The sequence below is a fragment of the Drosophila gunungcola genome, unplaced genomic scaffold, assembly GCF_025200985.1.
Source record: "Drosophila gunungcola strain Sukarami unplaced genomic scaffold, Dgunungcola_SK_2 000001F, whole genome shotgun sequence".
NCBI lineage: Eukaryota > Metazoa > Arthropoda > Insecta > Diptera > Drosophilidae > Drosophila > Drosophila gunungcola.
Genome location: NW_026453197.1, coordinates 8,896,070 through 8,921,419, shown reverse-complemented (window position 1 = coordinate 8,921,419; position 25,350 = coordinate 8,896,070). Strand labels below are relative to the sequence as shown.

The window sequence follows — 25,350 nt, the reverse complement described above, 5'->3', positions numbered from 1 at the left end:
CAGTCTCCTAATTTATTCCGAGTTTGTAATTTACACCCATACATACCTTCTTTTTGGTTTCCTAAATGTATTATTATTTTATATAATTCTTGTGGGCGTATTTTTAATATGAAGCTTTTTAAAAATCTTTTATTTTTAAATACTTAAATTGTATCTAATGATTTAGCACTAATGAAGTGTGGTTAAATATTTAAAAAAAAACCCAAGAAATGGCGCCATGACAAATCAATCGCAAACAGAAACTCAATCGAGATGCTGTGTGATGCCATTGCCATGTGAAGAACCGAAAGATTGGGAAACCAGGTAGAAATACTCGAGAATACAGATTCCGATTTCAAATTCCAGAGAGTATCCTGCGCAGCTGAGACGAAACCATTTCCGCTCGGTCACCTCAAAACGAGTGTTTTCCCGATGTTTGTTGGCCCCGTCGCCATACGCATTTCGCCCACAGAGCACTGAGCATCGCTCTGTAGAACTCACCCATCAGCAAGTAAAAAGTACAAATATATTTAGGTTACTGTTGTTGCCTTTGTTGCTGCTGCTGTTGTTGGTGTGCGATTTGAACTTGGCGCTTAGCTGGAGGTCCGGCAACCCTGTTGCGGCTCTCTCTTGGAGCGCTCTCACACACACACACACACAAACACATTTCCTCTCCAAACGAAACGGGAACTCACTCATACAGTTTGAAACTGGGGAGCTCCCATACAGCTCAACAATATTGTTTTGATACTATATAAAGACTATGTACTTATCGTTATAACTGGCTCCCCCGACGTCAATCTGAATCGCAACTTGAAAGAAACAAGACGTGCACGGCTACTATGCGAATTGCAGAATTACAAATCAACTTGAGTTAAATACAAAATAACAACGTGTGTTAAAGCAAAGTTTGCAAGACAATATTAACCAGAAAGGTAGTGAGAAAATATTAAAAATATTGCCTTAATTTAAAACAAAGAACCTAAAGAAAAGAAATAGAAATAAAAGGAAGCTGTGTGAAAAGGGAGATAAAAAAATCTCCTATGTGCGTGTGTGTTTGTGTGCGGGTGAAACAAACGTGAAAAGGCAATTAAATATAAATAAAAATGGAAAACCAACATTAAACTAACCAGTGAAACCTTAATTTGTATGTTTCTGTGGCTACACTTGTATATAAAATTATAAATTGCTTTAATCTAAAAAATTATTGCGTTTTCACTTGTTCGCTTAAGTCTATATGTTTGTTTCACTCGCACTTGGAGCAGTTACGTGTGAGCGATTACTGTGTGTGTGTGAGAGAGAGACTGAGCTCAAAGCAAAGTTCAAAACGACAAATATATATGTACATAACATATATATATTTGCAGCCCAACTGAGAGAGTCCGGAAAAGCACGAAAATGTGGAGCCCAACAAAAGCAGAGGAGGCAGCAACAAAGGCAACAGCAACAAGTGACTGCAGCTGCAGCGCTGCCAGTGTTGAGCAGCGTGCCTCCCCAAACGCAGCTAACCCCTCACCTTCACTATCCCCTAGCGGTAAATTTGGCGGCAAAACACAAGATCAAACGGCCGCCATTAACAAGCAGAAGGAATTTGCCGTGCCAAACGAGACCAGTGATTCGGGATTCATTTCCGGCCCCCAATCCTCGCAGATTTTCAGCGAGGAGATAACCCCCGAGTCCGAGGAGCAGCAGGATCTGGAGGATAAGGATCAGAAGGATTCGGAACCCCAAAAGACACAGCACGTTATCCTCGATTCCGGCATTATCGACGAAGAGGACGATCAGGAACAGGATAAGGAGGAGCACCAGGACACCACCACCGCCGATCCAATGCGACTCAAAAACAGGACGGACACAGGCATCTCACAATGGACCGTCGAAAGCAATTTGGCCGGTCGCGGCGAACAGCTCAACAATCTCGGCCAGAGCAGCAAGGTCCAATCCTCCACAGTAACAAACACAGCCACCACCAAGAATCCGAATCCCACGGGATCAGGGGCAACCTCATCCGCTCCTCCCAGCAGCATTAGCATCATGAACGCCTGGGAGCAGTTCTACCAGCAAAACGACGACGGCGACACGTAAGTACACATAGCTTTTGAGGGGATTTAGTTGGAGCTTTAGATCTTTTAATTAAAAAGATTAATATATCCAAAAATTGGAGTAAAAAAAAACAGACCTGCTTATAAATGTAAAGATTGTTCTTAAAAAAGGATTTATATTTGTCAACTTGCGGAAAATAGTAAAAAATAGTTAAAAACTAACTAGATTTAAGGGTAAGAGTGATGTCTTTGCTTTGCGATAAAATTCGTTTAAATAAGTTGAAACTAAGACTTATTGAAACCTTTAATTTGGGAAATTTCAAGAGTATTATTTAAAGCCTATTAGCGATTGTTTATCTCATTTAAATTTCAAATGACAGCAATGAACCTTTTCGAATTACAATAATCTTAAAAACGTATACTTATATACTTAGAAAAATGTTATGCCAAAAATGGATTTTTTATTTTTGAACTTGGGGCCAACCAGGCCCCAGTCATAAAAATCAAACATTCTTTGAATAAACCACATTATGCAAATACACATTGAACAAGAATTGTAACTAAATGAATCCCAGCTAATATACATAAATGTTGTCAAATTTTTTTTGCGAATGATGAGATCTGAAGTTAATGACAACCTAAACAATATAGAGTTTAAGTAAATAAATTCACTTGGTGTGCAGACATGAAAGCAATTGCTATAATGACTATACTTCCTTAAAATTGACTGCAATAGCACAGCCTTTGAATCATTGCTAAGTTTCTTTGAACCTTTACGTGCTGTATTTCCGATGAGAATGTCAAAATTTCCCAAAATAACAAAGACACCGCGACACTGCACTGACCGCCAAGTGAGCAAAGGGGAGAGTTTCGTGAATCACTCAACGACCAATGTCTGAGGCGAGAAACGCGACTGACACATGTGTTTTAGTCAGGCTTCGGGGTTTTCCTGGTATGTGGGCAGGTACGGGAACAGGTTTTCGGGGCACCTCTTCTTTCTTAACCTTACCTTAAGTTAACTTACTTGGGTTTTTACGCCGCCACATGACCGACGTCAAGTGTACAGGAAGGGAAGAAAGTGCGGGTGCAAAGAGGCAGGTAAATAAACTCACAAATTCAATACATATCTTTTGCTCTGGATCTTCTTTCAGACCTCTGCACCTGGCTTGTATTTTGGGATCCGTGGACGTGGTTGCCGCCTTAATTCGCATGGCCCCGCATCCGTGCCTGCTGAATATCCAGAACGATGAGGCCGAAACTCCCCTTCACCTGGCCGCCCTCACTGCCCAGCCGAATATTATGAGGAAGCTGTTGCTGGCCGGAGCAGAGGTAATAATCATTAGATCCTAAATGGAAACTTAGAATAATATTTAAAGCACTATTTTCCATAATCATATCACTAAACTATTTGTGTTTATAATTGAAAATTATATAAATTATAATTAAAAGTAAGGTAACCTATTAAAGTTACTCTTTCAAGCTTATCCAGGCAGAGATTTCTTTTTTTACAAATGTGAAGATCCTGAAAATGATTTTTACCTTTTGCTAGGTTGATTTTCTATTACTTAGAGTGTAATCAAACATTTTTAAAGCGAAAATTCATTCATGATTATGTACTAACCACTTTCAACTTTAAAATCTCATGAATCTAAATTATTACGTCATTATTACTCATTTAAATAGCCCACGGTCCGCAATCGCCATGGAAATACGGCTCTGCATCTTTCCTGCATCGCCGGGGAGAAACAGTGCGTCCGCGCCTTGACAGAGAAGTTCGGAGCCACAGAGATTCATGAGGCCCACCGACAATATGGACATCGTTCCAACGATAAGGCAGTAAGCTCCCTGAGCTACGCCCGTCTGCCCGCCGACTTGGAGATTCGCAACTATGATGGTAAGTAATTGCCTTTAAATTTATGTTAAATTTACATAAAATAAGATTTTACACATCTTATTATTTAAAATTGGTACGCATTACTAACAACCCATTATTATTACTATTAAAAAAAACGACTAAAGCTAAGTTACTTTTGGATGATCACAAATTATATCCACAAATTAATATATTTTGAGGAACTGTTTCCAAACTGTAGGAACTTTAGCATTCAAAAAGCTAAATGTGTTTTTATTAAATCGGTTATTTTTGGCCTAGCATTTGCGGGCATTTATCATAAAGAACTATGAATCTGTGCCAAAAGTGTACACATTATTTAGCTCTACATATATCTGGTGTCCCGCCAACGGCTAGCCACAATGCGAGACATTGTCGTCTGCTATATAGAATGCATATATGTTATAGACGTATGTATGGCTATAGGCTATATAGACGCCTTTGAGCAGATGCCAAAAATACATTGGCCTCCCCGACACATTTCGCTTGAAATTTTCGCTCGTCAAATGGGTAAATTAACAACCCTCCGTTCTTTTCCCATTTCCATTTGCGTTATTGATTAACCATAATAAACTAAAAACGCAAAGAACATTTGCAAAGTTGCAGACGTCAGCAGAGTATAATAAAAACAATTTATACAAGGATAGGAAAAATGTTTATTTTCTTTGTTGAATGGAGAATCAGAAAAATATTTACATAAGCGCTGTTCGAAATGGAAATTCAATTGGTGTGCTTCATATTTCTCTCTCTGCGTAATTTCAAATGCATTGTATCGAGAAAATAATTTTAAATTAAATTTATTTTCCACGCGTAAAGGCAGGCGTGTCCCATCATTAACATTTGTTTCCTTATTCGATTTTACTCTGTATTCACGAACCAGAAATCGAATTATCGATTTAAAAGCCGTCCGTATGTGTAGGTGGGTGCCACCCTCACACATTGTATAACATACTCAAGAAGGGTTCCAAATTTAAATGTTTATTAATAATTCTACTTTTGTAGCACACTTAATGCTTGCAAAAATTTCTGTTGCACAACAGTTTTATTTTTACTTTGACTAATTGGAAAAGGTAAATCCAGAAAAAAGAATTGGTTAACAAAATTTAATTTTACACCATAAATCTAATAGCTTCTAACCTACAACATGAAACATTTTAAAATTAAAAGTGTAGTAAATCCCAGTTTAATTTTGAATTTAACTGAAAGTAAAAGTTTGGAATTACCTCTCGGACTCTAAAAATAAAGGTTAATAAACTTGTCAGAAAGTATTGCAAAATCAAAGTTATTTGCTTTTAACCTTTCGCTTGTTTAATCGATTTCCTTTGGCCTTTTCGCCCCTACGTTTTTTTTTTTTTTTGCTATGTACCATATAACCTTGCCAAAAATAAAGTCCGAACTCGTGAGTGGCAAACATTTGGTGAACAAACACTTTTTTCCCGTCGGCCAACTTTAAGCAGTGCCAACCGGTTTGAAGCTCCACAAAACAGCTGCTCCGCATATTGTGGATATATATATGTATATGCTATATATAACCTGCTCAGATACGGCATATAATGTTTTTTGGCTAGACAAAAGCAACAGCGCAGACATTTCCGACAAAAACTATTAAAAACCAACAAAGCAAAAAGAAACGAGACGGTCAGACGCTTGTGAATATTTCACCTCTTTGAAATTTCTGGGTTTTCCCCACTGCCACAGCATTAAATTTGAAAGCAATTCAAAACATTCGAGGCGGGTCTTCGGGGGCAGTTTTGTGAATACAAGGCAGATTATTAAGTAAACACAGGGTTCGATCTACTCCAGCCTCGATTTTGGGTGTAAACAAACCCCCAGAATGTTCCAGTTTCCACCGGAAAGATCGTTTGTTCTTACAGTTTTGTTCGTAGAAAATCGTCCTTAGGGAATATAAGGCTTTGGAGCCCTTGCAAAGAGTTTGTAGTACTATAATTTGGTAAACAGAGAGAGTGATAAATCGCTTAACTTAAAGTCATACCATTCCCAATTTAAAATTCTGTTCTAAATTGTATGAAATGCTACATTTAAAGGTATTTCAGCGAGAAAAAGTTGGCTATAAATAGGCCACATTTTCAGTTTTGGCCTACAGCCAAAAAAGAACAGACTTTAAAAGAATGTAGCAAAGGAAAAACAAATAATACCAAGAAAATAAAGATAACATCAGGCCGATTATAGACGCAGACAAAAACGGAAATTGGGAAAGGTTCGTTATCAACGGCAAAAAGGTGGTAACTAACCACCTTCAAAAAATATTTCTGTACGGTTTGGAAATCCCCACAATAGTAATTATGGGCAAATGCTTAGGGGGCGACCGTCCGCCTGTAACTTGGTCGTAATCCATTTTTGGGCCTCATTAACGCGACCGGCACGCAACTGAGAAATGGATTGTGATTATATAAATAAACGCACGCAAGGCTTTCGAGGACCGGCTCTAAAAATAGTATAGGATTCCTTTCTCTAGTTCAGGTCGCTTAACAACATGGCTTGCTTTGTTTTTTGGACAACTAAGAATTCCAGAAATTCCCACTGCGGGTAATAAACACCACAAATCTATTAATTGTGATTCGGTTATCTGTGAACATAAACCATTGTCGGGATAGGACTGTGACGTTTTGGGGACCATCAAGTCGGGTTTTATGAATTTCCAGGAACGGCTACTGTGGATTCTGCGTTTATTCCAATAAATAATAGAGAAATTTCCCCAAGGGTATGGGGAAGACAGAAAAACGTATGGTCTTATCGGTCTGTTGGTGAGCAACAACCAAATGTCGGTTAAACCAAACGGGGGAATTTTAGAACCACACATTTGTCGTCCATGTGTGGCTTTTGGTGTTAATGCATATATCTTTATTTAAACGAAGAACCAATGAAATCTGTGGCCTGGCAACTGAAATTACAATTAAGAGCATTCACTCCAGTTCTTCCCCGGCTGATAAGCTGGTAAAAAAAAAAAAAAAAAAAATCAGATATGTCCAGCGGTGTTCGATCGTCAGCAGACATTGGTAACTAAATCGTGCGTTATCAGTTTAGGAAAACCCCATAGGTGGCCGTTTACTGTGCTATTATACGACTCTCTCCACATTCAGCTAGTTGCGCTCTGGAACGTCCTCGCCCCCTTTCGCATTAAAAAAGATAACTGGCTATTATCAGTGTGCAGGTTTTACCCCTAGAATATTACGCTATTTACTGGATCTTAACCATGTGTGTTGTAAAGGTCTCGTGTTCTAATAAACTCATAGGCGTAAAAACCCGCGCTTAAATCATGAGTTGACAAAACTTCTGGAATTGCCACATTAAAAACAGATATATGATGAACGGAAAGAAATAAGTGCACAATTACCGTGACTGGGATTTTAGAAACAAATATGTAAGGAAAATGTCGTAGAACTAGACCTACAAAATTGGTCAAGTTTACTCATACTTACACCACCGAAAACCAGTTTTAGAAATTATTTAAGTGTTCATTATTTATTGACGTTCTCAAATCTACGACATTCTGGAATCTGCCGACTATCAATGAGTTTTACATCAATGCATATAGTACACATAAACAACAACAAATTAGTCATGAAACGAGAGACACAAGGTTAAATCTGGACTCTCCCGTTTTTGCAGCTGTCTCGAACCAGTCGAGTGGCGGTGCTATGATATACCCGGTTAAAAGATCTCATTTCTCACTCCCCTTAATTCGCTGGCTCATTTCCTTATTAAAATCCAAACTAATCAGCTTAGCTTTTGGGTGAACGGAGCTTGGTATTTTCACGTTTCAAGAGTTTATTCACTTTAACGGACAACGGACAAGATTAGATCATTTTTAAAACCAAAACATTTACTTCCTTTTGTTTTTGATATTTTTGCTTACCTGGGAGTTTTAAAGTACCACATTTGACAGTCTTGCTTCCGAGTTTGCTGACTTTAAGATCTAAAAGTTCAATTACTTTAACGGACTGCGGACAAGGTTAAATACGGAAATATGTATTTTATTTTATTTTTGTTTTGATTATTTGTTTATATTGGATTTGAATTTACTAACAGTACTTAAAATCTTTTAGATCTAAAATCTTTTAAGATGAGCTAACGCTATACTTCCTCTTTCTAAAAAGGTAAACAAATCCCCAATGAGTAACATTAGTGAGTAGCGCCGTAAGAATAATACCAAACACTTACAATGAGCTCATGCTAATTGCAAATAATAAAAACAAAGTGACGGAAGTTAAGTATCCCAATGAATAATACCTGACGTTGGAGGAAAATCCTGGTTTTAACTGAGTTGAAAAACAGAAAAACCTAAAGCTGATCTTCTTCCAACAATTGTGACCTCTTTGGGATTTTCCCCAAAATTCCGTTTGCGCCTTTATTGCTGCGTTGTGTTAGCTTTTTTACTTATTTCTTTATTGAATTATTATTATTTTTTCATTTTTTGTGCAGTTCCACACGTGGCTGACGATCCCCACAGCCGATTTTGGTCGAGTCGGGTGTTATTTGCATTTCGCATTCATAGCTCGAAAGAAAGTCAACAAGGCGAATCCACTGACATAACGATCGAGCGATATATAGTGGATTGGGGAGGGGTGAGCATGGGAGAGCGAACTGAGCCCGAGTTGCTTTCAAAACACTTTCATTGCCAAGTCAGTCGTCGTCGTCGTCGTCGTCATGGCTTGGAAAATCCATGGCTTTAATTGTGCTAAATTGTGCTGTTTGTTTTCGCTTCATTTGGCGGCCAGCAGCAGCTCGCTATCTGGGTTTTTCACTTTAATTTAGCTAATTTCCACATTGGGAAAGTTCGAACATAGATATTTTTATGTATGTAGATAAATTGCCAAACGGCGCCCTGAAGTCTTGGGGTAAACAATTTTTAATTTGATATTGTCTTTTCTCCTCTTTTTTTGCTGTTTATATATTTATTTTGGTATATTTACCTGTTGTATTTGGACAGTTGGCTTTAATTTCTTAGGCCAGGTCTTGTGGGTCTTTGTGGGCTTCGGGCCAGGTAATTCCCCTAATGGCCTGGTAACTTCTTTTGGCACGCGTTTGTGTGGAAAACTCGAAACAGCTTTCAGATATTTCCCACTCCAATAAATGTGACAAATACTTGTGCCTTGCGTATAAAGAAATTCCGTAATTGTATAATTATGAATCAATGACCCAAAGTGAAGGACAAATAAAGCTGGCGAATCGGGGAATACAAGAAATAAATATTTGAGACAAAAAACCAAAAGTTATAAGCGAAAAACCCGTTGTAGAAATACCAAAACGCTGCCCCAACAATAAACACAATTAATTAAAATTAAGCGAAGACAGCGTTGCGTTTAATATTTGCGCTGTCAATAAATTTATGAACTTTGCGACTTCGGGTGACTTGTGGAGTACTCTTAACTGCGCCGTTGGGTTTTTCTCATAAGGTCGTTGTCGATATCGTTGCCTTTTTTCGCCGCCTGTGTAAATAGTAACAACATCATATCGTACAGCTTAATGGGTGTGGGCTGTTGGGGCGGTATAGGGGGTATCGAGGTTGGAGGAGCGATCGAATCAAGTGGGCGGTGGTGCCATTTGTGAAAGTGTTAAGGTTGTCAAGTACCAGGCAATCAGAATTTCCCATATTGCGCAGTTCTAAACGATTTCATAACGGTCATTAATTGCTAAAACATGAATCCGATTAAAGTAATACCTGCTAAAAAAAAGTACTTTCTAAAAATTGTAAAAGAAATATGATATTATTTTTGTATTAATTTGTATAAAGTTTTATATTATTCGGATTAAAATGTTTAAAAGTAGTGAACAATTTTTGTTTCTATGTCGAAAAGTACATATGCAGATTCTTGGTTCTACTATCTGTACATTACCTATATGCTTATGCTGTTTACTTGTTTTTGAACGTGTCTTTTTAAATCGTGACATCAAGTTTAAATTTATTCATAAGGCGATAACATTGTTGAGAATTTCTGGTTCGCAAGGTTAAACATTCACAGTCATTTACTTATTTTTGTATACCCTAATAAAAAGCTTCGGAAATGACTACAAATATTTGTGACAATTGAACCCATTAAAATATCAATTGCTGGTATAAATTAAAACGAAATCGTTTAGATTTTAACCTTTTTCGATCGTTTAAAACACTCTGAAGTCAGAAATACATATCTAATTATTAAGCAATCACTGTATTTTTTTCTGGTCTAACTGCTTTTTGGAGACTCAGACTTGCTGGCTAAGGCAACGGATTAAGATCTGGGGGATCTTGTGACGCAGCCCTCTGTCCGGCGATGGGGGAATTCCCAAAAGCAAAACAAAGTTTGAAACAAACTTTTCTGTTTCATATTTTATGTTTTATACTGCCCATTCGTCTATTAATATCGAATATCGTTGAGTATGGGTCTTTAATCGTATGCTAACGATTGGCACGTTGCTGTGCTGAAAAGGCAACAACAATAAGTATTGTCTTTTACTAGCTCATCGGCTTCTCTTTTAGTTAGTCGAGCTTAAAAAACTCCATGTTGTCATCGTTTATTTTTAAAGCTTGTGACACAATTGTTGCTTTTGTAAGCTGTCAAAAAACACAAAAAAAAAAGTGGACTGTGTAAATCTGCTGCCGACTTTCTTAAGCCGCTTTCTTTTGCAAAAATAGATCTGGGATTTTCAAATCTCGTGAGTACTTGCTTGCAAAGATTAAAATTTGTTTTTCCAGAGGGTAATTCTAAGGTTATCTTTAATGATTCTAATGACTCATAGATGGAATTTTTGCTGTATTACCACAGATAGTTCTGGGACTAAGGAAAACAACAGTTTCTTAGCGGAAATATCTTTTTGGCCATGTAAATGTGTGTGATTTATGTAAATGTGCCAACTGTTTGTGTGTGAAAGTCAATCAACAGCACGTGTAGCCTAGTCGCAAAAAAACTAGAAAAAAACGGAAAAAATATGGCAAAAGCAGTAACAACAACGACTACGTCAACTAATCATAAAGCTATAAAAGAAAAAGGCATGAAATACAAAAACAAACAGAAACTAAACAATCCAACTTTGTTTTCAGTTTTTTTTTTAGTTTCCTAGCCATACGATCTGTTTGCGAGCATCGACTCGATCTGAAAAGTCGAGAATTGATTGAGAAAGAATCAGAAGAAGCGATGAAGAAGAAATAAGATGAGAAAGATCTTTAAATCGCATTTTGTTTTTTGCATTATCTTGTTTATTTTAATTTAATTAATGAGGTTTGATTTTTACTTAAACATATTTATAAAAACTACTACTCTTAACTCTAGAAAAACAATTCAGATTTACACATATCACTTTTCTTTTATGGACATTTAAAAAAAAACAGCAGAAACAATTGCAAAAAAAAAGGGAAAAACTGAAACATGACCAGAATTCTCTGGTTTCTTTCCTGAAATGTCAGTTAAATTGTTGCAAATTGTGTTATTATTATTTTAGACACTTGTGTTCGTGTGTCCATATATCAGATTTCTATATGCTTAAACCAATTTGAACTTGAGCAAACTTGTTGCAGAGACAGAAACCCAAAAGCCAACTTTGTATTTGGTTTGTTAACTTAACTTAACGCCAACTGTTTGACTTTTATTTTATTTTATTGTATTTTTTTCCCGCTTACCACTCGCATTTGTTGTTGTTGGTCGTTGGTGTGTTATTGCTGCTGTTTTATTGTGGGAATTTCTTGGGTTTTTCAACGCACACCAATGCCGGCGATCGGGCACACAGATACTGGCAAGCGAAGTCAACGGGTTGTCATATTGTCTTATAAGGCAAAAGCCTCCGCTTGGCACCCAGCCCCCCTGAAGCCACCTCTTTTGCCCTCCAACTGGTCATTGTCGTAATCAAAGCTTTTTTTTTGGTTTGTATTATAAAACGCTACTTGTTTTACAGCGGAAAGCGATCGTAGCAGCTTTTTTCACTGGCGAAGAGCTTTCGGGGAAGGGATTGGTTTTCATTCATAAACTAAGCTTTTTCGATCCACAGTGGTGGGAAAGTATTATACAAATTAAAAAAAAATTTTGATGGTGTCATATTTTTAAAAACGTTTATTAATGATGATTAATTGCCGCGTCATTCTTGGTCATTAACATGATGGGCATCAATAAGCACAAGCGTGATCACCTTGCGGTGTAACTCACTATTAACAAATTATTTAGTTTTTCGAAAATAAATCAGTTTATTAACCAACTTATTTTACTTTTTTGATTCCAGGACAGCGCTGTGTACATTTGGCTGCCGAGGCGGGACACATCGATATCTTACGTATTTTGGTATCCCATGGAGCCGACATAAACGCTAGGGTAAGTTAAAAAATTTAATGCAAATACCCAAATATCCAAACTAATTATTGTTGCTTTAATAGGAGGGCAAATCGGGGCGCACACCGCTGCACATTGCGATCGAGGGCTGCAACGAGGATCTGGCCAACTTTCTGCTCGATGAGTGCGAGAAGCTCAACCTGGAGACAGCCACCTTTGCCGGACTAACGGCCTACCAGTTCGCGTGCATCATGAACAAATCGCGCATGCAGAACATCCTGGAGAAGCGCGGAGCGGATACCATAACGCCGCCGGACAGTGATTACGATAGTAGCGATATCGAAGATCTAGACGATACGAAGGTGAGCGTCACTGCTTAAGAAAATGTACCAAGAAAAGATCGTAGAGGTCATAGAACGTAAGATACAATTTGAAATGGGCCACCACCAGCTTCCAAAATGTTCAAAAACTAAATAAGAATATGAAGTCCCAAACTGAACTGGTATTCAGTTGGAAAAAATTGTTACTCTTGAGCAATGAACTATTGTAACTTTAATGTATTGTTAACCAAAAAAAAAAAGAGAAAAACAAAGGAAAAAGAAGGCAAACAGCAGAAGAGCAGCAAGTAAAGTTAATATCGGCACTTGATCTATAACAGGGGATCTATGTTTTAGTAGAACCCATTTACTACAAATTGAACCAACAAAGTAAAGCTAGTTCATGAACGGCATTACGAACAAACCATAGATAAAAACAATATTGTCGAGACAAAAATTTAACTTTTTTTCTATATTCGTTAGGGAAATGCACTGTACCAATTTATAATATATTAAGCTGTCCAATGTAAAACTCTCGATGTCTGTTGCTATTTCTCTCCCCCTACATCTATGTACTTGTATGCCTGTGACTGTACGTTTGTAATTTTTGTATGTGCGTGCGCGTGTATCTGTATTAACTAACTAATCTAATAATATTAGAAATGGAATCATAAATCGTAGTACTAAGTTAGCTAAATCTAATTGATGTTTTCATGTTCTGACTGAATGAAATGATGTTGCAAAATAAATATTTTACTCTACAAAAAATGAACAACAAAAAATTCAAGCTGTACAACGAGGGGAATCACTAGCCCTGATACATACATACATTTTCAAATTCGATGTTGTATGGATCTTAAAGGTTTGTAATTCTTTTTAGATTTGACACTTTTTTTACTTTTATTCTTGACTTGTTCTTGTTATGTTGTTTGCTTATTTTGTCGCTCTTTGTGGTTTTTGTTAAACATTTTGCCTAACAATGATTTGTTGATGTTTATTTAACTTGCTTTATTTGTGATCCTCTTCCTGTACTTGCAGATGTTTGGTGATCCGCGCTATTTTGTCAGCTACAACGGTGGTAATCCGATGACGGTTGCCTGAATGCGCCTTCCAATCTGTACATACGACTTAGACTAAACACATAAATGCCTATGATTAACACAAACCGAATTCCCTGATCTGGCTTGACTGCTGTTCTCAAACGCACGCCTTTCCTGCCCAGAAATGTATGCAATCTTCCTTGACACACGTTCACAAAAAGCATCTAGTCGGATATGGAACCTATGTACTTACTATCCCGGCCAATGGCAGACCGAAACGAATAGAATTGCTTGTGTTAACGATAGTATTTAAAACGAAATAAAGCATACAAGGATGCAGAATGTCAAGCATTTTATTCATACGCACACAAACATAACTCTAAGAAATAAAAGTAAATGACAAAATTTAATTATTCATATATCGTCGGTGGGGCTTACACGTTAAAAGATTTATCCATAATTACACAAATACGAAACATGAAACGGGAACTAATAAATTGGCAATGCTTCTAAAAAATAATTGTCTAAACTGGAAAAAATCTCCACTATTCAACCATTAATTATTTGTAAGCTAAGTTTACCTAAGTTTCAAATGCGGTAAATAATCCTATTAGCGAATGCTCTGGCGGAACACGCTCTGCTTGGCCTTGCTATTGGAAACCGCTTTCTTTTCCGCCAAGGGATCGGGAGCAAAGCAGTTCCACAGGCGCAGGGTTTCGTCGGCTCCAGCGCTGATTACAGTGCTGCCATCCGGGGACATGGCCATCTGCAGGACACGTGATGTGTGTCCAGTCAAATCGGCTTGCTTCACCATTGTCGGATATTTCCATATGGTCAGTTGATTGTTGGCAAATCCATGGGCAGATATCAACTCCTTGTAGTGACGCGAGAACAGAAGCGAACAGACCTGCGACTTAGAGTCCACTGATTTCATCAGGGTGCCATTGTTCACATTCCAGAACTTGATGCAGCGATCGGCGGTGCCGCCACCAGAGGCTAGAGTACTCGGTTGCCAGGGACACCAGGCCAAAGCCCGCACCGCAGCCTGATGATCATTGAATTTGTGCAGAGGGTCGCTGGCAGTTCCCACGCCACTGCTAGATGCAGACCACACATTTACCAGATTGTCATTGCCTCCGCTGGCCAGGTACTTGAAGTCCGTTGACCACTTCAGGCCACAAACCTCCTGCGTGTGTCCGGCCAAGGACGAAAGCTTGTGCTCCCGCGAACGCACATCGTGGTGAACGATGGTGCCATCGCGACTGCCAGAGGAAACCAGAAAAGAGTTCCAGGCCAGGGATCCCACTCGGGCACTGTGTCCATCCATCACACGCAAACGCTTCACCTTGGAGCAGTCCCAGAGTTCTACAGCCCCGGTGCTGTTACCAATGGCCAGAATTTGACCCTCTTGGATCCACGACAGAGATCCTGCGTAGTCGCCCTCCTCGAATTCCGTAAGCTGCTCGATATTACCACTTTGGGCGTTCCACAAATAGACACAGCTACCCAGAGCCACGGCCACGATGTTGTCGCCACTCCAATCCATCAGGTTAAGGTCTGAAAATATTAATACATATATAATATAATAGAATAAATATAGTAAGTAACCAAGCATTGATTTTAAATTTAAAGCAAGTACATTCACGATCATTACAAAATAGAGATAAATAATTTAATAAGAACGTACAGTAATCGTTGATGAAATCAGGTGCATCCAGAATTCTCTCGGAAGTGGTGGGTATATAGCGTGACCCACTCTTTGTGGAAATGGGCGTCTTTATGGAGTACACAACTTTTAGAGGGTTGTTGTGTGTTTCCGGAGCAGCTGGAGCCTTGTTCTGGTAGCACAAAATACGTCCACCTTTGGAATTGCCAACCTGGGCAACCTCGGAGAGCAGTTTCTGCCGCTCGCCCTTGTGAGCCGAAGCCTGGACATTGCTCTCGTTGTTGTTGCTAGTGGTGGCCTTCTCGTTCTCCTCATCAGACTTGTCGCCAGAGTCCTTGGTAACCTAAAATTGGAGAAACTTATTTAAAACAGAACGGTACTCTTATGAAACATAGAAATACTCTTTTATAACGAACTACCAAAAAACCACTATATCGTGGAGCAGAAGGGACGTACGGACTATAGTATGCGAAGTCTAAACAAAAAGACATACAACTAAGAATGTTACCCTTTTTTATTAACTTGGGGGCTCCATTAGGATTTTAATTTAGTGAAAATGTGTGAAACTGAATTAAGATAATGGTATAAGAACTTGTATAAACCGTAGAAAACTCTTTTGCACAACGAAGTATCAAGTTTTAAATTGAACCACTATACCGTTGAGTGGAAGGTTTATACGGGAATAACCTACAACAGTTGAGGACCAGGGTAATCCCTACCAGAAAGTGTGCCAGCTCGAAGTTGGTGGCCGCCCGATTCGGTATGAAGCGATCGCCGCCTCCGGGCGTCTTTGTGGGCGTGACTGTGGACTTTTTGGCCTTGCCCTCGCTGTTCTTTCCCGGAGTCTTTGTTGGCGCCTGGACGCCCGAGAAACTGGTGTTATACGAGACGGACAGCACGGATCGGGTGGTATTAGCGCTTCCATTCAGAGACGCCTCCAGCTTCTTCTTCCAACGCGGTGCAGGTCCGCGCGTCTCTCCGTCCATGATCAAGGCATTTTGCAAATCGCTCACGAAATTAAACTGCGACATGGTTTTCCGGTGTTTTCGGGGGTCAGGTAGTTTATTTATTTCTCACACAGTTGTCTGGTAATTGCACGTCAGTTTTTTAAAGTTCATAGATCACTTAGATCCTATCTAGAATTTCTTATTCCTTGGAAGATGCAATATAATGGCGGTTCGATTCGGAAATGCAGTGTGGCCACAGGCGTTTAGCTGTAAATGGTATTTTTGGTGTCTGAGAAAATACCCAAAAAAAATACTTTTTTCAAAAAGAGTAGATAACCATTTTTTCAAAACTATTACTTGTATTTATTAGTTTTTGTTATATACTGTTGAAAGGATGACAGTAATAAACATAGATATGTATGTTTAAAAAAAAACATATAATAGTGTGACCAGCTGACGTGCTGGTCCCATGAATTTGTCCATCTCTGGTGAACAGCTGTCATCATCGCCGCCCTTGTAAAAAAACAAGTAAGTCTTTCAATTGGAAGCCGAAATTTTACCTAAATAATTAGCAAGTCTTTTATTAAGCACCCTAAAAACGTGTTCCAGCGATATATCAAGATGGCCTTCAACTTCACCGCCTTCACTTACATAGTGGCCCTGATAGGCGATGCATTTTTAATATTTTTCGCAATATTTCATGTCATTGCCTTTGACGAGCTGAAAACGGATTATAAAAACCCAATAGATCAGTGCAACAGCCTCAATCCGGTCAGTTAACACATATGTTTACATTTATAGTTCATCATTTAAGAAATTATTCAATATATTTCAGCTGGTTTTACCGGAGTACTTGCTGCACATCTTTCTGAACTTGCTGTTCTTGTTCTGTGGCGAATGGTTTTCACTTTGTATAAACATCCCCCTCATAGCCTATCATTTTTGGCGGTATGTGACTCATTTTACAGACCTTAAGATCTAGTGCAATATTAAAATACCCTAATATCAGCATTACTCATGTTTCTTACCACCTAATTGACTCACTCCCTCTTTCAGCTACAAAAACCGCCCTGTGATGTCTGGACCTGGACTTTACGATCCTACCACGGTCTTAAAAACCGACACCTTATCCCGGAATATGCGTGAGGGCTGGATCAAATTGGCCGTCTACTTGATCAGCTTCTTCTACTACATATACGGGTAATTATAAATGATCTCCTGTGTGGCCGGGTCCTCGTTTGTCTAACGATTATCGCTAATTTTAGCATGGTTTATTCGCTCATCTCGACATAGAGGTATTGAGGCAGCTGCCTCGGGATCTCATCGTTGGCGCCAGCGCATCCGCATCGTGTATTAGTTGTCAGAACTCAAGTGGAAGACTCCCTTTCTGGGTAGATTCCCCATCAACCGCGAACAATACTTCACTTGTAAATTCTAGTGTAAAACCTTATGTCTGCATTAAGAGATTGTAACGTTTTTTATTATAATTATTTTTTGCATATCGCATCCTTGGTGTAGATGGATTTTAAGAATTAAATAAATGTCAAAACAAAGTAACCAATTTTCATTTTCAATGAAGCTTGAGGGACAGCGGAGTCTTTGACTGAACACCAGAAACTTGGAGCAACCAGCACTTTTGATAATAAAGATAACCAGAAAGTACTTTACCTTATCAGCAGGGCCAACATAGATATAGTCCAATTGTGTGGCAATAACGATTAGCACGCAATTTTCATGAAGTTAGGCACATTTAAATTTCTTCCCTTAGCAACATAAATCACTTATATAAAATTAAACTGCTTCCCAAATAAATGATTTTCCTATTTACGTATTTATAACTTTATTTTACAATCGTTCCGGGAGGCCACAGCTTGGAATAAACAATGTTGTGATTAAATCTTGGTTAACTTAAAATGCTGTATACATGGGTAGGTACATGGGGCTTTTTATGGGCGATGGGCGTTCGATTACGACATAAAAACAACGAAGAACAGGAAGAAGAATATGAGAACGCCGAATATCTTGATCATAAGCCAGCGGTTCTTGGAGACAGACTGAAAGTACTTGAGGATCTCGCCGTGGGCCGCCTCGATATTCAGTTCCGCATCCGCCACATTCGTGTCAATACGCTCCACGATCTCCTCCTGCTCCTTGACCATGTGCGCCAACTGCTGGAAAATGCCACCGAGTTCAACGATGGTAGATTCTATATTTTGCATGGTTTCCGCCCGCTGTTGGACGTAGTTATCAGAATCGTCGTAGATGGCCATCTGTGTTTGGGTTGACAGAAGCGGTGTGGTGTCGCTGCTGCCCATGTCTATGCTTACTGCCTGGTTCTCCTCGCTAAGCAGAAGCGATCCCTGCTTGGCCGTCGACGGGGAGACGGTGTGAGCGGCCAAAGGACCTGGTCCCTGGCTAAACTGATCCCGTCGCGTCTTCTGCTGCTTGAGGTTCTCCGTGCGCACCTCAAGGATCTGCTTAAAGTCCGTGCTCATGCTGGCCAGCTTGGATTGCAGGGCGAGTACCATGTTCGAGGAATGTGACATCAGGTGTTTGCCGTTCGTGTGACGACGCTGGTCCTTAGAGATGTCCTGCAGTCGGGCAATCTGTTGATTCAACGCATTCAAATCGCCTTTAATTATGTACGTCAGCTCCTGGATCTCCTGCGGTCTGTCGTCGAATAAGCTCTTCTTTTTGGCCACTGAAATAGAGAACGGAAAGTACATTTAATGATTAAATTATATGAAAATATTACATAAAAAAACACATTGATGAACATACTTGTTTTAAGCATAATACTTTATTTTATTTAAGCCTAATATAGTGTATTTTTATTGTAATGACATTAAAAAGCAAGTTATTAGCAGTTTCTGTAAATTTTAAGAGACGTTTAGAGACGTATTAAATCATAGTCGGACTGGAAGTCTTAAGTTACTCTTGCTAGCATTTGTATATATATATATAAAATCATTAAAATTTTTATGATATCAGTTTTTTGAATATCATTCAGTACACTACAACTTGTACTTTAAAAGTTTAATAATAATAAATTGTACTTAAAAAGTTTTCTGGTAGGCGCAACCCCATACTTACGCATGGTGAGCTTCTCCAGCTTGGCATAGGTGCTGGCTATGTTCTTGCCGATGAACCTGGCCACCATCATGAACTCCGAGTAGCTCTGCACCTGTTTGGCCTTGCGGGGATCGCGGATATTGACAGCCCGGGTGATGTTGCGTGCCTGCAGCGATCGAATCGCGTTGGCGAACTCGCCCGTCCTGTCGCGGGCGGCCATGACGAAGATCTCCAACTCTGGTTCTGGTTCCTGGTGCTCCTCCTTCGGTTGGTTAAATTGCGAACTGGTCGGAATGGAAGCGGGGTAGCTGCTGTAGTTGCTTTGGCTATTGTTGTTGATGCCCGGTTGGTTGCCGGTGACCACGGCAGCGGCTGCACTTAGGGTGCGCAGTGCCTGGCCGGAGAGGGCGCGGAGGTTCCACTGGCGGGCCGCCTTGCCGTACTTGTCGTCCGAGTAGTCTTCGGCTGCAAGGGATTCCCCAGTGTGGGTGGTGTCCCCAATGTGGATGGCCGCCTCGTGGGCAGTTGGTGGTTGAACCAAGGACTGTGCTAATAGTCCCGATCCGACAACTGCTCCCGATCCTCCAGATCCTGCGCCTGCTCCTCCCTGCTGATCCTCTTGAATGGTATAGGTACTGCTGCTGCTGCTGTAATCCTGATCCGTTTGATGGAGGCGTCTTCGGGTTTGCATCTCATTTCAGATTGCAGCTTGACCCAGGGAGTTGACGTTGCCGTTTTTTCATATGCACACAAACGATCTGTTGGACTTTCCTTGCGAGTGGCGAAATTTTCGCCTTTGTCTAAAGCACTGGTTTTCTGTTCGATTTTTCACTCGGTTCTTAATTGGCAGTCCTGTGTGTCCTATACAATGTAAAATTTTATTTTTGTTTAGGGCATTTTCCTTTGGTTTTGTCGAAAATTCATAATAATTGTTAAAGATTGCAGAAAACTCACTCACACGCACCCACTCACACTCACTCACGCACACAAACACACCTCACAGATGACAGATGACGATGACGTGTTTATATCTAAGCAACTATCGATAGGCACTTGTACTAGCGGCTAATTTGATTTCCCGTCAGATCTAGATTTTTTCTGTCAAATTCTTTTTATCGTCTTAACTGTTCGTAAATGCTAGCCTTACCGGCAGTCTGTTATATGACATTTCAAAATGGATCATAGTAATTTTGATCACTTTTTTTTTTTAATTTTCTTTAAAAGGAAAAAATAATTAAAAGAACTTAGCTTTCATTCCTTTTCGTTTCAAAGACCTCAGCGCTTTTTTTGTATTAGCAGCTAATTAGAAACCGTGCCAGCACTGATGGGCACATATCGATACCCGACGGCGAGCAACGCTAGTTTTTTTCTTTTCAACTTTTAATTCTTCTCTTAATTAAGCAAAATAGCCATAGTTTATCAAAGAAAATGACACTGTATCACTTTGGAAATTGCGTGGCTTTGCTGACGCCTTACTACTTCACCTACAAATACTCTGGCCTGTGAGTTTCCCGCTGTGTATCCCGACCTGCCAAGTCCGCAGCGCTAGGTCAATGAAAATATTTATGAATTGTCCCGGTTTTTTCACAGATCTGAATATGGGGCATTCTGGAAGTGCGTTCAGGCCGGCGGTATCTATATATTTACACAACTTTGTAAGATGCTCGTCCTGGCCACATTCTTCTACTCGGACGCTCCATCTTCCTCCAGCGGCGAGTTCAACTTCTTTGCGGTGCGTGTGCTTATCTTTATTTACATTTACCCAGTTATTAAGGTTAAGTTTTGTTGTCTCTGACTTGCAGGAGATCTTTCGTTGCAGCGTGGACATCGCCGATCTTCTGGGATTCGCCCTTATCCTAAGTCGCATTCCCGGCAAGGGACACTCAAAACTTATCACGGCTGGACTTGGCTGTAGGTTGAACCAAGTAACTTCATAAAATCCTTTGTGATCGGTATATTCACTTAAGTAATGCATGTATATCTGATCAGTATCAGATTAGAGATCGTCTGTCCGTCTGTACGTATGCAATTTAGATGATACATTCTATTACCTAAGCCGAAAGGTAATTAAATTAGTGCTGAGGGCTTTTGAGTTATTGGTGACATTCAAGTTTTTATTTAATAACCTTATTATAATCGCAAATAATAACCTAAAGCTTTCCCCCATTTCTCGCAGGGGCCACTGCTGAGGTGATTCTTTCCCGGGGCATCATGCTGTGGGTGGGAGCACGAGGAACCGAATTCAGCTGGATTTACATACTCAAGTGTCTGGAGTCGAATGTGCTGCTGGTGCAGCACATAACCACGGCCACTCTGATCTGGCTGTTCACCCGTCACGACCTGAACAAGGCGCTGAAACCGCTGGTTAGTCTGCTGCTGGCGGTGACTGTTTTCAAGGGCGTCTGGCTGGAGGGCATGCTCCACATCCTGACCATTGGACCCTGGCTGACAGTGGCTGTGAAAGCGCTGGTGGCTGCCGTAATTGGATTCTGCACACTGCACATCTATTCGGGTCTGGCCCAGCAGATCGGCATTTAAAAAATTGTGCCAAACACTTTGTATTCCTTCTGTTTTATAATTTGTTTATTATTTTGTTTGGTGTTGTCACAGAGAGAATGAGATTTTGTAACAAAGACAACAATTACGGTTTAGAGAATTTCCCCAAATGTTAATGAATTATAGCTACGATAACGTAATAGTAACAAAGATATGTACATGACTTTTATTGGGAACAATGAAACCTGGACATCCTCGCCCAACTTAATAATATTTAAGTTAAGGTAAGGATGATCCCGAAAACTTAAATTGCTAAACTATTTTTTAGACAAATGAAAACAAACATATTTACTTAGACCATGGCCAATTTAACAAAAACGATGTAAGAATGATGATCTTGAAATAGTTTATAGTCTTTTTCAGAGACAACAATTGTCGATTAGAGATTTGCTGAACTTATAGCTACATAGTGCGCGACTTTTGATGGGAACAATGAAAAACAAGATGTGGATATCGTTGCCAAACTTAACAATTACAAAGTTGTGGTGATGACCACGAAAACAATTTTTATAATCTAATTTGTAGGTCTTTAGCCCACAAATATTTAGAAAGTCTTGCTCTGCGTTAGATTTTCAATAAGCTTTATGGACTCTTTGCCCAAAGTAATTTGATCCATTTCAATGGAGTTAGCTCGCTTTGAAATCTCTATAAAATTGTCACGAACCAGATCTGAAAGTGAATTGCTAAATTACTCTTATTACCTAGTTTATTTAGAACTCACATAACAAATGAGTAAAGGCTAGCGCAGCTTTGATGCGATCTTTAAACGATTTGATAAAATCGTTGGCTGTGATTCCATTGATTTCCGGATTATTACGCCAAAGATCAAGTAGGTCCATCATTACACTGTGGGTATCTGTGATCAATTGATATATTAATAAGTAAACATATCTTGTAAACAAGTTGATCTCACCAAAATTATTATTCTCACAGTGGGTACTTTGTTTGTAAAAATTGTTATTGTTGCTTTGTTCAATAACATCCACAGAATGCAAAATAGGCGGTACAATGTCTTCTTGATCAAGCGGCACGGGCTGATGAATATACACCTCTTGGTTTCCTGATTGATTAATTTCCACTGCCTGAACAAAAATCTCCTTAGTTAGTTTCTCCGTGAACTCGCTGCCGAATATGGTTCTCAAGGTATTTTCCGCTTCGTATTCCATTTCAGTTGTTAAATTAACGACGGGGTGATTAATATTTGGAAAAATTTTACTACAAAGAAACAATTTTGTATTATTTTTAACATAAAATTATTAATTTTCTTACTTCTTGTTCAATTTAGATAAAAGTTCATACGGTTTTTTGCGTGTTGCAGATGTCTTTTGTACAATTAAAACTCTAGTGTTATGTTCATCCATATATTTTTGTCTATGCTTTATCAGTTGCTCTTGTGAATATTTGATATGCTTGTCTATTATTAACTTTCTTTTACGAGGATTCTTCGGCTGGCTATATGAAATTTCAACAGGTGTATAATAAAACGACTCCAACAATGGTACACAACTTATCTCAGTTGTATCAGCTGGTTCAATGTTATCTGGAAAAATTTGGGTCATAATAGCATTGTCAGCTTGAAAAATGTTTAATTCATCCAATCTCGGCATTTTATCTGGTAAAATGTAGGTTGAATCCTGGGCTATCGACGGTCGCTTTACTATAAACAATGAAAAATAGGTTGAATGCAAAATTTTGGAAACACCATGTAATTACAGGATTGTCTTTGAAATTTTGTTGGGTAAAGCTCTTCAAATATAGTTAAATCCAATTCATCGCCATCGCCAAAACCCTCAGATGGAATGATAGTGCTGTGATCCTCGTGACTTCGTCTCTCCTCAAAGATGGTAATGGCATGATATGAGCTTGATTGCGTAGAGCATCGCGGCAGTTCAATGGACTATTGAAATAATTTTAAAATAATATATACATTGTTTAAGTTAATAATAAACAAGGTGATGAATTTTCGGAATCCGATTTCCTTGATTAGTCAATGTACATATTTGGAGAGATCATTGTTAGTAGTGTAGGATTAAAAGTCCGATTTAAATGCAGATAGCTTTAAAACGGAGAAACTAGTTTGCGTAAAAACGGACGGACCGACAGACGGACCAAGATATTCATAATACTTTATAGGGTTTGAACTGTCTCCTTCACAGCGTTGCATAGTTCTGACTGAAATAGTACCCTCTGCAAGGGATTAATAATGTAGTGAAATGCAGCTCAAAAACGGATTGACAAGTTTGAATATAGGAAGAAAATTCTTAAAAGGAAACTTTTACTTGCAATTCCTCCACCAATTGGTGTGTGCACTCAGACTGCCAGATCTGACATTCAGATAGCATTTTTTTGTAGTACTCCTGAGCTGCTTTATTCAAAAGTTCGGACTCCTGGCATCTGGGACGTTTGGAGACGGTCACCTTCGAATTTTTGGTGACTAAACGCTTTCGTTTCCGATTGACTCGGATCTCCGATTCCTTGACCACTACAGATTTTGTGGTCGGGAGAAGAAAGTCCAAGTTGTTACGTCTCATTTGATCCAGCAAATGTTTGGTATCTCCTAAGAGGATGCGAAAATATAAATAGCGTTTTCCCAATATTTAAATATTCAATGAATACCCAAAAGGATGTCCACCTGACACCTGTAAATGTCTGTGACTCCGTGTGCCAAGCGTGTAATGTCCTTAAAACTGAAATTCTGCTTCTTTCTTGTTGCCAAAACACTCGATCCGCACATTTTCGATGAGTTTTTCTCTATTAAATCATTTATTTGCTTGCTATTAGGTTTCACCATCAGGTTGGAAAGTCGAATAAATAGTGAGATACTTATATACATAATATATCTTTACTTACCAACAAGCGACTATATTGATTGCGGCGATCTCATTCCGATCGAATTGGGAAAAAGTCGAAGTCCTAGACTTGCTGCCGCCCACTTTCCAGCAGGAATCAAGGATGCTTCCTTCATATAGCTCCAAGTCCAGCTTAGGTATCGACATCTTAACTACTACATTAAACTTGTTACATATACCCCGCTTAGGTAGTTAAAAACTTATTCTAAATTACGTTAACTTGCTGTCGGAAAAGAATGGCGCGGAAACCAACGGTACTATTTGGCAGCCCTGATTGTAGAAAGCACTAGAGATGACAAAATATATGTTTATGTTTGGACGAGGTACAGCTGTTAAGATCAGCTGAAATCGGAAGGTGGAAGGTGGATTTGAAAATTCCAACGGTTTTTCAGGGATAGATTTCGTGGAAAGAGGGCTGGACCGCAGAAACATCGGCTTATTATCGCATAAATTTGTCCGCCAAAGTCCGTAAAATTTGTTTATTTGTTTATTTTGTAGAGTTTTAGACATAAATCGACGGAAGACTCCCGCCGCGGCGCCTACAACTACAAGACATTACTGTGAGTAGGGTATACATATATTGTCATTTAAAAATAAAAACCAAGGAAAATTGTTAATCTTGTATTTATAATTGCCAATTGAAAATGAAGACCAAGCTAAATTGTAAAGCAGTAAGGGTATTTTTTTATTTTATTTTTCTAATTTGTCAATATCTTAAGCTTTAAAATAATAA

At 39.1% G+C, this 25,350-nt stretch overlaps 6 protein-coding genes across 8 annotated transcripts in view; 3 read left to right on the top strand and 3 right to left on the bottom strand.

Annotated features, from left to right (window-relative positions):
• Positions 1-17,697, top strand: part of LOC128261653 (protein cornichon) — a 102,522-nt gene extending 84,825 nt beyond the window's left edge. The window contains exons 1-5 of one of the 2 annotated variants that reach the window (XM_052995438.1): positions 16,547-16,668; positions 16,729-16,911; positions 16,976-17,088; positions 17,197-17,340; positions 17,406-17,697. In XM_052995438.1, the coding sequence (XP_052851398.1) occupies positions 16,762-16,911; positions 16,976-17,088; positions 17,197-17,340; positions 17,406-17,433 (435 nt within the window). In that variant the 5' untranslated portion in view covers positions 16,547-16,668; positions 16,729-16,761 and the 3' untranslated portion in view covers positions 17,434-17,697. Of the gene's footprint in view, positions 1-16,546; positions 16,669-16,728; positions 16,912-16,975; positions 17,089-17,196; positions 17,341-17,405 lie in introns of those variants that run through there. The other variant, XM_052995439.1, reaches the window with a different exon arrangement.
• LOC128261639 (NF-kappa-B inhibitor cactus) lies at positions 748-13,869 on the top strand. Its single transcript, XM_052995423.1, has 7 exons — positions 748-914; positions 1,347-2,060; positions 3,173-3,350; positions 3,705-3,915; positions 12,124-12,212; positions 12,275-12,532; positions 13,526-13,869. Exons 2-7 carry the CDS (start codon positions 1,378-1,380, stop codon positions 13,586-13,588), a joined length of 1,482 nt encoding a protein of 493 aa, XP_052851383.1. The 5' UTR covers positions 748-914; positions 1,347-1,377; the 3' UTR covers positions 13,589-13,869.
• Positions 13,855-16,398, bottom strand: LOC128261638 (cell division cycle protein 20 homolog). The gene is made up of 3 exons (XM_052995422.1): positions 15,913-16,398; positions 15,215-15,536; positions 13,855-15,084 (listed from the first exon to the last, which is right to left on the bottom strand). The coding sequence occupies exons 1-3, from the start codon at positions 16,222-16,224 to the stop codon at positions 14,138-14,140; spliced, it is 1,581 nt and encodes a 526-aa protein (XP_052851382.1). The 5' UTR covers positions 16,225-16,398; the 3' UTR covers positions 13,855-14,137.
• Positions 17,698-17,963: 266 nt separating the features above from the next.
• LOC128261640 (syntaxin-5) lies at positions 17,964-20,206 on the bottom strand. Of its 2 annotated transcripts, none has more exons than XM_052995424.1 (3): positions 20,167-20,206; positions 19,234-20,073; positions 17,964-18,841 (listed from the first exon to the last, which is right to left on the bottom strand). In XM_052995424.1, exons 2-3 carry the CDS (start codon positions 19,901-19,903, stop codon positions 18,108-18,110), a joined length of 1,404 nt encoding a protein of 467 aa, XP_052851384.1. In that variant the 5' UTR covers positions 19,904-20,073; positions 20,167-20,206; the 3' UTR covers positions 17,964-18,107. The 2 variants fall into 2 exon arrangements, with proteins under 2 accessions (XP_052851384.1, XP_052851385.1); XM_052995425.1 differs by having other exon boundaries at positions 20,171-20,188.
• A 324-nt stretch (positions 20,207-20,530) lies between these two features.
• On the top strand, positions 20,531-21,922 carry LOC128262488 (transmembrane protein 147). The gene is made up of 4 exons (XM_052996768.1): positions 20,531-20,714; positions 20,803-20,944; positions 21,015-21,123; positions 21,389-21,922. The coding sequence occupies exons 1-4, from the start codon at positions 20,641-20,643 to the stop codon at positions 21,748-21,750; spliced, it is 687 nt and encodes a 228-aa protein (XP_052852728.1). The 5' UTR covers positions 20,531-20,640; the 3' UTR covers positions 21,751-21,922.
• Positions 21,923-22,042: 120 nt separating this feature from the next.
• Positions 22,043-24,895, bottom strand: LOC128262487 (uncharacterized). The gene is made up of 8 exons (XM_052996767.1): positions 24,619-24,895; positions 24,385-24,542; positions 24,048-24,325; positions 23,482-23,665; positions 23,038-23,425; positions 22,682-22,983; positions 22,490-22,624; positions 22,043-22,437 (listed from the first exon to the last, which is right to left on the bottom strand). The coding sequence occupies exons 1-8, from the start codon at positions 24,762-24,764 to the stop codon at positions 22,313-22,315; spliced, it is 1,716 nt and encodes a 571-aa protein (XP_052852727.1). The 5' UTR covers positions 24,765-24,895; the 3' UTR covers positions 22,043-22,312.
• Between the last annotated feature and the right edge of the window lie 455 nt (positions 24,896-25,350).

Bases quoted from the DNA above. Each gene is read 5' to 3' on its own strand.
- LOC128261639 (XM_052995423.1), top strand. From the start codon at position 1,378: ATGTGGAGCCCAACAAAAGCAGAGGAGGCAGCAACAAAGGCAACAGCA. The intron at 3,351-3,704 runs GTAATAATCATT...TCATTTAAATAG, and splicing joins TGTTGCTGGCCGGAGCAGAG to CCCACGGTCCGCAATCGCCA. The intron at 12,533-13,525 runs GTGAGCGTCACT...CTGTACTTGCAG, and splicing joins AAGATCTAGACGATACGAAG to ATGTTTGGTGATCCGCGCTA.
- LOC128262488 (XM_052996768.1), top strand. From the start codon at position 20,641: ATGACACTGTATCACTTTGGAAATTGCGTGGCTTTGCTGACGCCTTAC. The intron at 20,715-20,802 runs GTGAGTTTCCCG...GTTTTTTCACAG, and splicing joins ACCTACAAATACTCTGGCCT to ATCTGAATATGGGGCATTCT. The intron at 20,945-21,014 runs GTGCGTGTGCTT...TCTGACTTGCAG, and splicing joins GCGAGTTCAACTTCTTTGCG to GAGATCTTTCGTTGCAGCGT.
- LOC128261640 (XM_052995424.1), bottom strand. From the start codon at position 19,903: ATGCAAACCCGAAGACGCCTCCATCAAACGGATCAGGATTACAGCAGC. The intron at 18,842-19,233 runs GTAAGTATGGGG...TCTCTATTTCAG, and splicing joins GCTGGAGAAGCTCACCATGC to TGGCCAAAAAGAAGAGCTTA.
- LOC128262487 (XM_052996767.1), bottom strand. From the start codon at position 24,764: ATGTCGATACCTAAGCTGGACTTGGAGCTATATGAAGGAAGCATCCTT. The intron at 24,326-24,384 runs GTATTCATTGAA...GCATCCTCTTAG, and splicing joins TCAGGTGGACATCCTTTTGG to GAGATACCAAACATTTGCTG. The intron at 22,438-22,489 runs GTGAGTTCTAAA...ATTCACTTTCAG, and splicing joins AGCCTTTACTCATTTGTTAT to ATCTGGTTCGTGACAATTTT.
- LOC128261638 (XM_052995422.1), bottom strand. From the start codon at position 16,224: ATGTCGCAGTTTAATTTCGTGAGCGATTTGCAAAATGCCTTGATCATG. The intron at 15,537-15,912 runs GTAGGGATTACC...CTCCAATTTTAG, and splicing joins TCGAGCTGGCACACTTTCTG to GTTACCAAGGACTCTGGCGA. The intron at 15,085-15,214 runs GTACGTTCTTAT...TAATATTTTCAG, and splicing joins TGATTTCATCAACGATTACT to ACCTTAACCTGATGGATTGG.